The sequence below is a fragment of the Guillardia theta genome (genome assembly GCF_000315625.1).
Source record: "Guillardia theta CCMP2712 unplaced genomic scaffold GUITHscaffold_240, whole genome shotgun sequence".
Classification (NCBI taxonomy): domain Eukaryota; class Cryptophyceae; order Pyrenomonadales; family Geminigeraceae; genus Guillardia; species Guillardia theta.
In genome coordinates, this window is record NW_005434436.1 from 42,221 (window position 1) to 52,931 (window position 10,711).

The window sequence follows — 10,711 nt, forward strand, 5'->3', positions numbered from 1 at the left end:
ACAGCCGCTGCTGCCGCAGCTGCACCCCGCTCGCTCCCATTCGGAGTTTTCCTCAGAACTCTTATCAGCACTTCCGGTTTCAATGCTCTGACCGCTCTAGATAGAGGCTCACGGCTCCTATCACGGTTCACGTTTGTTTCCTCTGGCACTCGACCACTTCATCTCCATTGCGAACCTGAGGATCCTTTGAATGAATACATGAACTGGTTCTCCCCCCCCGTCTCCCCCCTCCCCCCCTCCTCCTTCTATCTGTATCGGTTGTTGTGTACTCAGCTTCACTGAATCTGCATGACCGTGGCTTTTCCCTAGGTCCTTGTGATACCTGAGCATCATGCTCTGGGACGTGGTGAGACTCCCGTCGGACGACGCCATGTCCTGGTGCTCGAGCTCGACGGCCTCGGAGGATGCGTTCGACAACTACGTGCCCCAAGCGCTGGTCGATGTGGATCAAAGTGCTCCATGCCAGTTTGCAAGCATGGAGTGCATCAGGAACTCCAACTTCACCGTGCTGGCAGACATCGGCTTCTTCTCGCCCGAGGGATCAAGCTCCCCGAGTGAAGTCTCCTCGCCACCGCTCAAAGGCTCTTCCCCTCACCAGGGCCTGTCGATGATGTTCGAGAAGATCTTTCCCATCTCCACCTTGCAGATCATGCGAAGAATATCCAACCCTCCGACCTCCTTCGCCTCTCCTTCCGGCGGCGGGCAGGGGCGTGACGGTGAGACAGGAGGCTTGTGGTGGGCTGTGACTGCTCTTGGTGGTGACGGGACGGCAGCGCTGAAGGGGGAACTCTATGACGAGAAAGGGATCATCAGCGAGTCAGTCTTGTACTATATCATCCATGGCAGCCGGAGCAAGGAGGAGGGTCAACAGCTCTTCGAGCATGCGACGGTTCTGTCGGAGGAGAGAAGGAGAGCGAGGGAGACGGAGGGGGACGGGGAGAGGCAGGGGAAGGTAGGGAAGTTGTGGGGGATACGGGAGGGGAATCGGGAGGGAGGAAGGAAGTGGGAAGGAGGAGGAGAGGGAGGAGGGGCGACAAATGCAGGAGCAGGGTTGCATCAAGGGTTATCGATACAGCTGCAGTGTGCAGCTGATCGAGGGATGGTGGAGAAGCAGGGTACAAGAGGCGATCTAGAGGGAGCTGGGCTGGAGCTGGGCAAGGAGGAGACTAAGGAGTGTGGCAAGGGGAAGGCGATAAGGCGGTCGCAGATGGTGGAGAGGGAGAAGCTGAAACCGAATCCTTCGCGTCCCCCGATCGTTCCCTTGCTCCACCTCCGCCTTCAGGAGGAGGAGCAGGAGGAGCAGGAGGAGCAGGAGGAGCAGGAGAGGGCATGTATCTGGAGAACAGAAATCCCAGTCAGCAGCACGATTCTGTTCTGGAGAAGAGCAGGATTGCACAGCAGCAGCAGCAGCAGCAGCCGAAGGCTGTCATCCCCGACGTAGGAGCGCGTGTCAACCCAGTGGCCATCGCCTCTTGCCCTCTGGTCGAGAAGCCGAAGGACAACAGCAGGTCGCTTCCTTCTCACCCTCGTGCTGCCCCCCGGCGCTGTGTTGGAGTTGCCTCGCACATCTACATCTCCCAGCCTGCTCACCGGCCGAGCATCGTCCCTCCTCTCAGCCTCTCGCGGGTACAGACAGAAGGATGTTGATTTAATGCACAGAAAGCAGCAGGTGCGCTGCAGTACGGAGAAAGTTGACTCCTCCTCCTCCTCCTCCTCCTCCCTTCTATCGGAACCCCTGGAAGGATCATCGTGAGTCACAGCAGAGGAGGATCACAGAGTACGAGGAAGTTCAGGAGGTGAGGCAGAGGATGAGAGAGGCTGAGGACGTGTAGGTCCACCTGAGAGTGCTGGGAAGGGCGGGCGGCACGAGGATTGAGCATGTCCTCCCTCGAGTGGCTGTTTCCAAGATCAAAGTCACCCTCCTCCTCCTCCTCCTTCTCCTCCTCTCAGTCCTCCTCCTCTCAGTCCTCCTCCTCTCAGTCCTCCTCCCCCATCACCCTCGCAAACTCACCAGATGTCGCGGAAGCCCATGTCCTCTCCCTCCAGCCACGACCTGATCGCCCTGTAGTACCCGACGTAGCCGAGGAGGACGGCGGAGAGTCCGATGGTGATGGCGAGGATGGCGACGACGAACCAGGTCTTGCGGTACTTGCGGGAGACATGGTGGATGGCTGTGTTGCCGATGCTCGCTGCCACCGTCCGACGAGGGTGAAGAAGATGGCGTAGTCGAGCTTGAGCCGACCGAGGAAGAGATACTGCATGGTGGTCGAGGAGGACGTGAAGAGAACCATGAGCCCCGTCGTCGCCACGCTCACCACAGGGTTCAACCCCACCTGGAGTCCAGCATGTCAGCTGGGGCAGCAGCGCGCGCTCCCTATGCTTGCCTGCAGCAGCAGCGGCCCCAGCAGCGTCCCAGCAGCGATACCCAGCGCTCCCGCGAGGATGCCAACGATGATGCTGACGAAGGGGAAGATGCGAACGTGCTGAACGTCCCACACCGCATCTCCTTCTGCATGCGCGGCATCAGTGAGAAGGGCAGAGGAGGAGAGGAGAGGAGAAAGAGCGAGAGGGAGGGGGGGAAGGGAAGAAGGAGGGGGAAGGGAGGGACATGGGAATAGATCAGAGCAGGCAGAGGAAGGCCGAGACAGACGGAACCAAGGAGTAGTTTCAATCCTCACCAGCAAATCGATACCCACAGGCTTTCTTCGACTCGAACTTCTCGTTCAGCGACGTTCCTGCACCCGAACACATCAGCCTGTCCGACCCAACCATTTCACCCACCGCCCTCCCTTTCCCTCTTTTCTCCATCCTCCTCTCTCCCTTCTGGTCCGTCACATCTGACATCCCTTCCCTTCCCCCACCTCTCCCACTCATCCTATCCTCACTCCCCTCTCGTCTGTACTCCTCCCCTCCCCTCCCCCCCCTCCCCCCTCCCGCTCCCTCATTCCCTAAGCCTCCTGCTCTCATCCCAGCTCGCTCTCAGTCTCACCGACTCGCCATGACAGGATCATGACGATGGGAAACGGCAGCAGCGCGACCATCCAGAAGGACCAGCTGCCGCAGGCCTGCCGGGGAAATCAGCGACAGCACGGGCAGAGCTAGAGAAGAGACCACAAACTGGTTGGGACCACTTCCCCCCTTGATCAGAGAGCACACGGCGACCTGTTTGTACTGTGAGCATGCGGGAGAGGAGGAGGAGAGGATGAGGGGAAGGACTCGTGGAGTGCAGGTCGAGGGAGGGGAGAGGGGAGAGGAGGAGGGAGGAAGCAGGGCGGGAGGAGGAGGAGAGGAGGATGAAGGGAGGAGCAAGGGAGTCGATACAGCGAGTGTGCTAAGGAGTGAAAGAGGGGAGGAGAAGGAAGACAGCTGAAGGCAAAAGGGGGGAGGATGGCAGACCAGAATCCAAGAGATGACGATCATCCCGATGGCCTTGAAGTCATGCCTCGACTCAGCCTGCACGCCCAGCTCAACCCCAGCAGAGATGTAGCAGAGGCAGGTGAACCTTGATGATCTCCCGCAGCTGCGGCTCCAGCTTGTCCTCGTCGAAGCTTGACACAACTTGTCAGACCCTCTCCTCGCCTTCCTCGCCCTCCTCCTCGTCCTCTTTCTCTTCCTCTTCATCCTCGTTTTCTTGCTCACCCTCCAATTCCTTATTGCCCTAAACCTCCTCGTCCTCCTCCTCCTCCCATGCCTTATGATCGATACCTGTAGTGCTGTGCTGGCTGCTCCTTCCTCTCGCCGAGCAGAGGCTCCCTCTCCGGCAACGACTTCAACACCTCCTCCACGTAAATCGCCCAGGCTTTCTTCGCTGCGATGGCGAAACTGTAGCCGAGGGAGACGACGAGCCCCAGCGTGACGAGCCATGCAGGAGAGACGGCGTTGAGGAACACGCCGAGGATGGTGCCTATGAGAAGGCTGGGCACGAGGATCTGCAGGGAGTCGTAATCGACGAGCGGGCGATTGGCAAAGGGATGGCGACGTTGGATGTTGATGAGGTTGTTGGCGATCGCGCCGCCGAGGATAGTGGCCTTGGAGAGCGGGATAGCAGAGTGAGGAGAGAAATGGCCGATGATCATGTACATTGGAACCAAGATGCCTCCTCCTCCTGTCCCTGTCGGGGCAGCGAGAGCGATGGTGACGAAGGTAATGACAGTGATCCAGGCATCCTCCGTGGTGAAGGGGAAGAAGAGGGGCTTGTGCTTGCAGACAGCGAAGGGGTAAGGGCTCTCAGTCCACCCGAAGTGCGAGGAGGAGCTGTTCTGAAAGCACTGCCGTGCAGAGTTCCTCACTTGGCACTCGTGGGTGGCCTCGCAGGCCGAGCAGGTGCCGCTGCGGCAGATTAGGTAGCTCTTGCAGTTGAAGTGATGCTTGCACGGCTCGCCGAAGTCACTCTGCAGCAGACTTTGCGTCCTCTGACCCCCATCCTCGTCCTCATCCTCCTCGCTCCAGCTGAGCAGAGCTCGTCTGAGGGGCTGCTGTACCTCCTTCCGCGAGTGAAAGCTTACGGACGATAGTTCCTCTCCTTCCACAGTCTGGAAGCCAAGAAGCTGACACACCATGGTGAGCGCGCAAAACGAAGCCGAAGTGAAGAGGAAGGAAAGAAAGAGAGCGAGTGGGACGGGGTGATGGATAAGGAGGGCAAGGGGAAAAAGGGCGAGGGGAGAGCGAAGGGGAGGGAGCGGAGGAGAAGTCGAGGAGGAGGAGGAGGGAGAGGAGGTGTTGGGAGGGTTGGAGCATCAACAAAATTCCTCACCGCCCGAGCAGATCCATCCAGCGCCCCACACGCGATGACGACGAGCATGAGAGCAGCAGGGGAGAGAATTTTCCATCTTCTATCACGATGAGAGTGCGGGAGGTACTGGGAGGAGCACTCCACTCCACCTCCCGCCGACATGACGGGAACGGTTGCCAGGGACAGCGCAGGTGAGGCGAGCTGAGAGTTGTAGAAGGGGAGAGCAGAGCCTGAAAGGTTCACGTTACCATCCTAACTGCGCATGTCTGCACATCTAACGCTCCTCTCGTACTTCTTGGTGCCTTCCGTTCTTAACCTTCCTCAGCATCCCCATACCATCTCCATCACCGAATCTCCTTCAGCCCTCTCCCCTCCCTGCTCACTCCATAGACGCGCAGCCCTGCCATACCTCTTTCTTATTCCAAATGTGAGGAGCGCTTCACTCTCCCTCCCCCTACCCTCCCTGCTATCCCCCCTTCCCCTCTCCTCGCTACCTCTCCTCCTCCCCACTCTCTCCTCTCCTCTCTACCTCCCTCGCTCCCCCACTCCCTTCTCCCCTCCCCTCCTCTCCTAGTCTCCTGCTCTGCATTTTCTTCGAAGGGTCAGGCAGCGCTGCCATGGCTCCTCGACCACCAGGCCCATCCTTCTCAACTGCCTCCCCCCCTCTCATACTCCAGTACTGAGGCGGACTCGATTCATAACCTAGGCTCGGCGGCGGCCCGGCGGAGTCACTCAGGGCCGGGCATGATGCCAGTGACGGAGCCCTCCGAGTCACAGAGTCAAGCCCTGGCATGATCCAAATCATATTGTGTGTACAGATCCGGCGACCGGGCCGGGCCGCGGACCGTACGGTCAAAGACTCGCAGACGGTCCGGCGAGGCCTGTGAGGCCGGGGCACCGTGGGGCCAAAGCCAAGAAGTTGGCCCCGCTGCCCGGCCGCCGGGTGCCCGGCCCGGCGGCGCGGCGGCCGCTCCGAGTCCGTCAAGCCTACCGGGCAACGGTCACATCCGAGTCGGAGCGCCCGGCCGCGAAAGTTTGTACCCGGCCGCGAGGCTTTTATAAGTTTAATTCTAGGGGTAGCACCTCAATACTCTTTTTGCTATGTAATTAATATAGTGACTAATAAATCTGTATACAATATTGAAAGTTATACAGACTGAAAAGATTATAGTGACTAACACTAAAATATATTTAAATACCGGTCACACACCCCTCCAAACAAAAGTCTTTGTAGCCGGGGTGGGGTACTGTTGTACCCCTGTATATTCCCATGATTGTGAGGGTCAAGTACGGGTAGTCGGATCACCAAAAATGTGCTGATGCTACTTCCCGCCTCCTTTCCCCTACCTAACCTACCTACCCCTGGTGTGAAGGAAATGTACATCTACCACCCCACTTCCTTCTTAATATACCCACCCTTGACCTATTATTGTATGGGATAGTACCGGGTGTGATATAGTACCCCACCTAATCTTAATGGAGCAAGGCCTACCCACCCCCAATCGAAGGGCAATTTCCCGCGCGATGGGATCTACATATGTGAGAGGAACGTAGGGACGGAGGGAGGCGGAGAAGGCAGAGCACGATGGTTGGAGGGCCGAGAAGGCCAGTAGGACAGGGGATTCATGGAGGACAGGGATGATAGGAGGATAAGGAGGATAGGATGGTTTACGGTAGGAGCACATGTACCCCTCAGAAAGTTGAAAATCGAAAGTTCTGTAAGCTCTCAGTTCATTCTTCATTACTTTGTTCAGCCGTATGAAATGATAACAGAAATGGTTGTGGACGGTATGGCTAGGTTTTGTTGTGAAATTTTCGTGAATAGATACATCAGACCTATTAAATGAATAATGGTTGAATATCACTTTATGCCATGGTTCGAAACAAGTTGGATGTTGCACGTTTGTTTGATATCAGAGCATGTTCTTATGGTGATTCTCAGGCAATACTTTTCATGATGGATGTGGACAACATGCCCAGCTTATCTCTAGTCGCCGACGAGCCAGTGAACGAAGGATGCTGTGTCTCTCCATTGAAAAGATCAATGGATGACTCAGTGTTTGATCATCTGAACTACAAACGTCAGAGGCAAACTGACATTGACGACACAAGTTCGGATGCTTCTACGGACAGGAATGAAGAAGATGCTTATCTTGACATTGTTTTCTTGAACAAGGACCTTGATTACCTCAAGAAGATACAAAGACTTAATCCGGAATTTGATCCGCACAACAAGTTTGTAAACTATAGGTATAACACAATCCACTACATGTCTGGAGTCTGTCGAAGTCTAGCGCTGAAATCCTTGACTCTCCACCGAGCTGTAAACTATCTTGATCGCCTCATGGGATCAGACGATTTTCCCACCTCTCTCCACAGGCTCGCGGCATCTGCCTGCGTGCTGGTTGCTGGTAACCTTTACCTTGTGTTTGGAGGCGAGCACATGACGACTTGTCGCAGCCAAGTTTGAAGAGCATCCGTCGAAGGTCCCAAGAGTCGACCAAGTGATGGAGATGATAACGGGAATAGGAAGCAAGGATCAGCTGCTAGCAGCAGAGAAACTCCTCCTCCAAAAGCTGAACTGGAACGCTTCTTGCGCCACACACCTTCATTTTTCCCACTGCTTCATGCATCATGGTGTATCGCATCATTGCGATACTAGACATGGAAGGCCATTGAGCCCGGAGAACATAATCAGGATCACTAGTCTCATGGAGAGGATCGCCACTGGCGTCTGTCTTCCAGGTGAGAAGGCTGCATGCCCGTCGTCTCTTCGTCGGCTGACTTTCTGCCAGATTATTCCTTTGTGCAGCACGACCAGGCACTGGTGGCCTCTGCTGGGTTGGCTGCAGCGCGCAGCATGGTCGGGGTCGATGAGGTCTGGCCGCGTCAGTTAGCGTCACGGACTGGATATTCCATGGAGGAGATCAAGGTGTGCGTGCAGCAGATCTTGTTGCAACAAGACAGGCTGTGCATTCCAAGGTTTACCAGCCTGGACCGAGATGTTCTTGAGGTGAGAGCATGCTGCAAGAGTGGTTGGGAGAGTGGTCAAGTTGGATTCCTGACTCAATTCCGCAGAAGAATCTCAGCTCATCACCGAAGTGCGTTGCGCTGGTCAGTGAAAGTTGGGACTAGTATGTTTGATTTGTTTGTCTTCATGATTCTGTTTCATTAGTAAATCTGTCTAGCCGAGACCTGCCCCTCAATCTATGGTACCAAGAAAATTCATGCTCACTGAATGGATTTGTAAGCATCTTTGAACTTTGCAAAGTCCATCGTCGGTTCTCCTGCACTCCTCAATCAGCAACGGATCACACAGACGGTCACATCACCATTGTCAAGAGCAGCGAACAAGGCCGACTTGAGCTCGGCAGAGATGCTGTGAGGAAAACTGATCAGACAACCGCGGTCAACATGCGGGACAAGGAGCACCTCTCGTCTATTGTCGACCACCAGTCAAACAGGGTGATGAACTCGGAGATTTGAATCTTTCCGTCATCGTCCCCGAACATCCCTGGGTCCATCAACAAACCCACGAACTGAGTGACGTCTTCTACACCGCCCACTTGCGAGCACAGGGTGACCACAAGATGCTTCCAGCTTACTCTGTTGCTCCCCTCCTGCGAGACCAAATCCAGAGCCTGCGATATGGCAGCCCTTGGAATGTCGCTCTGCTCTGCCATTTCTATCAACGCGTTGATATCTCTTTCCTCCTCGGGACTGCCGTCATCCTTGCAAGCAAGGACCAACCGGTAGATCGCGTCCTTGCTGACTTCTTCTCCCATTATTTCCTCCTCCTCTGCATTTTGATCGAGCTGAGCAAAGTACTTGGCTGAAAACTCGTAGATGTTGCTAGGGTTTGAGCGGATAACCTCTTTCGCGTAAGCTTTCAAGATTTCGCCGAGACTGCTCGACCAGAAAAAGTCAAAACATGAGAGTAAGGCTCACAGTGCAATACTATTACTTCTCAGGAATATTGATCTGTTCAGCACAGTATATCGGATCGTTGTCGAGAACCATTCCGCTTTGAAGATATCGCTTTGGCTGTACAGGTACATCAGCAACGGGACATGTTAACACACATTCCTTTGCACGAGCCGGCCTTTCTACTGCTATATCTCATCATTCAATCCCATAGTTTTCAAACAAACACACCTATTTCCTATTTCCTTACCTTTCCTGCTCTTCTCATCGGCCCTACATACATCCTTCAAGCGACCCCTCACCTAAGTTCTCCTGAAACCAGTGATCACAGCAAAACCTCTACCTGCTCCCGCTAGTTTAACTCACCAACTCTGTTCCATCAAGAACAACATTATCAGCATATCTTCTCCTCTTCTCAGTTCTCCTCTTTCTTCATGTCCTCCAATCATTTCCTCCCCTCTCCCCCTCTCCATCCTCGCGTCTCCCCTGCCATGTCCAACGGCTGAGTCCCTCATCCCCGCTCAGTCGTCCGAGTGGCGACGAGTGGCTGGCCGGACCGTACCGTACCGTGATACTTCAGCCTAGTACCGTCCGACAGTACGGTACGGTACTACACGGTGGCGCGGCCGGGCCGCCCGGCCGACTGAGGCGGCCGGACTGGCCGGGCCGAAGTCACCGGGCCGCCATGAGTCGCGGCCGGGCCGGCGGTTATCAGTTATCCCGGAGTCCGTCTTTGAAAGCCGGGATTCCCAACCTTGGGAGGTCCGATCGGACCTTTAGTATGCCGGGCCCGGCCCTTAGGCCCCCGGACGCTAAGTTCAGAGGGCGATCATGGCAGTGGCGACTACGTGACAACAGTGATGATTTCGCAGTTTCTATGATGAAAACATTCAAGAGCGTGCACTTCTCCCTCAGTGCTTGCACAAGGCTGAGTGACTCTACTAGGCTAGTCAGCAAACCATGAAGTGAAAGCAAGACCCGAGCAGCAAGCTGCGGCACTCCTCTGCAGTACGCCAGCAGCCCACCTCTCCCCCAGCAGCTCCTGCCAAACTGCCAGTAAGCTCGCGGTCTAACCATAATCGGCAAGTCAGTTCCTCGCTTCATCACAAGTCTTTGAGTTCCTTCGATTCTCCCCTCCTCCTCCCCTTCACCCCTCCTCTACCTGACCCTCCCGCTGCCCACGCCTCCCTGCATGTTCGCTGAAGCTTCCTCGCAAGGCTCCTCCCCGACTCTTCCGAGATCCCGTTCCCCACCTGCTCCCCGTCACCAGCCAATGGTCACCGTCAGGCCTCCAACGCCCTCTCACACACCCTCTACCATCCCCCCTCCCCTCCTCTCTCCTCGCCGTCTCCAGCTGCCCGCCCCTCTGCTTACCAGGTCCAGCATGCGGATCTGGCAGTGACGGCTGTGCTCTAGCCAGTGCTCAAGGAACGCCGCGCCCTCCTCCCCGAGGTCGTTGTTTCTCTGCTCGCGCACACGGAGGCCCTTCAGTCCCCGCCCGACCCTCTCGCCCACCTCCTCTCCTCTCACCATGTCCAGGTCCCGCAGGCTCGGCATCTCCCGCAGCCCCGCGAAGAGGATGGCGGCTCCCTTCCCGTCCACCTCGTTGCAGCGCATCTTGAGCGACCTCAGGCCGGGCACGAGCTCGAGGCCCCCGCGGAGGTAGAAGGCTCCCTCGTTGCCCAGGCTGTTCCAGTCCTGCCGTCGCCTCGTCAGCCAGCGCCGCCTCTGCCTCCTCAGGCTGCGCTCCCAGCAGACCCTTGCTCGGTCCTCGTGCTCGCGTACTGTACCAGGTCGAGGTACTGCAGGTCGGGGGTGTGCTTGAAGCCCGCGAACAGCTTCCGCGCTCCCTCTCCGGAGATGCGGTTGCTCCGCTGACCCACCCTCCCGTCAGTCCCTCGGCTTCGTCCTCCCGACGGCCACCACGACCGCCCGGACGTACCAGCTTGAGGCTTCGAAGGCGGGGCATCGTCTCCAGGCTGTTGGCGACCTCGTCCATGGCGTCGTCGCTGAGGCCGCAGTAGCCACATACTTTAGGCCCTGCAGAATGCGCAG

The 10,711-nt window shown here is 56.6% G+C and overlaps 4 protein-coding genes across 4 annotated transcripts; 2 read left to right on the top strand and 2 right to left on the bottom strand.

Moving 5' to 3' along the window:
• Positions 1–331: 331 nt before the first annotated feature.
• Positions 332–1,647, top strand: GUITHDRAFT_121582 (hypothetical protein; the record flags this gene model as incomplete). Its single annotated transcript, XM_005819179.1, has 4 exons — positions 332–716; positions 774–863; positions 1,089–1,200; positions 1,347–1,647. The coding sequence occupies 4 exons, from the start codon at positions 332–334 to the stop codon at positions 1,645–1,647; spliced, it is 888 nt and encodes a 295-aa protein (XP_005819236.1).
• A 76-nt stretch (positions 1,648–1,723) lies between these two features.
• Positions 1,724–4,559, bottom strand: GUITHDRAFT_148761 (hypothetical protein; the record flags this gene model as incomplete). The annotated part of the gene is made up of 10 exons (XM_005819180.1): positions 1,724–1,735; positions 1,839–1,896; positions 2,012–2,333; positions 2,426–2,509; positions 2,679–2,735; positions 2,990–3,065; positions 3,112–3,162; positions 3,397–3,453; positions 3,503–3,548; positions 3,706–4,559. 10 exons carry the CDS (start codon positions 4,557–4,559, stop codon positions 1,724–1,726), a joined length of 1,617 nt encoding a protein of 538 aa, XP_005819237.1.
• Positions 4,560–6,686: 2,127 nt separating this feature from the next.
• On the top strand, positions 6,687–7,867 carry GUITHDRAFT_121584 (hypothetical protein; the record flags this gene model as incomplete). The annotated part of the gene is made up of 4 exons (XM_005819181.1): positions 6,687–7,143; positions 7,193–7,477; positions 7,528–7,745; positions 7,811–7,867. 4 exons carry the CDS (start codon positions 6,687–6,689, stop codon positions 7,865–7,867), a joined length of 1,017 nt encoding a protein of 338 aa, XP_005819238.1.
• Positions 7,868–7,963: 96 nt separating this feature from the next.
• On the bottom strand, positions 7,964–10,655 carry GUITHDRAFT_148762 (hypothetical protein; the record flags this gene model as incomplete). Its single annotated transcript, XM_005819182.1, has 9 exons — positions 7,964–8,019; positions 8,065–8,111; positions 8,165–8,638; positions 8,697–8,776; positions 8,907–8,929; positions 9,819–9,909; positions 10,031–10,354; positions 10,447–10,530; positions 10,599–10,655. 9 exons carry the CDS (start codon positions 10,653–10,655, stop codon positions 7,964–7,966), a joined length of 1,236 nt encoding a protein of 411 aa, XP_005819239.1.
• Between the last annotated feature and the right edge of the window lie 56 nt (positions 10,656–10,711).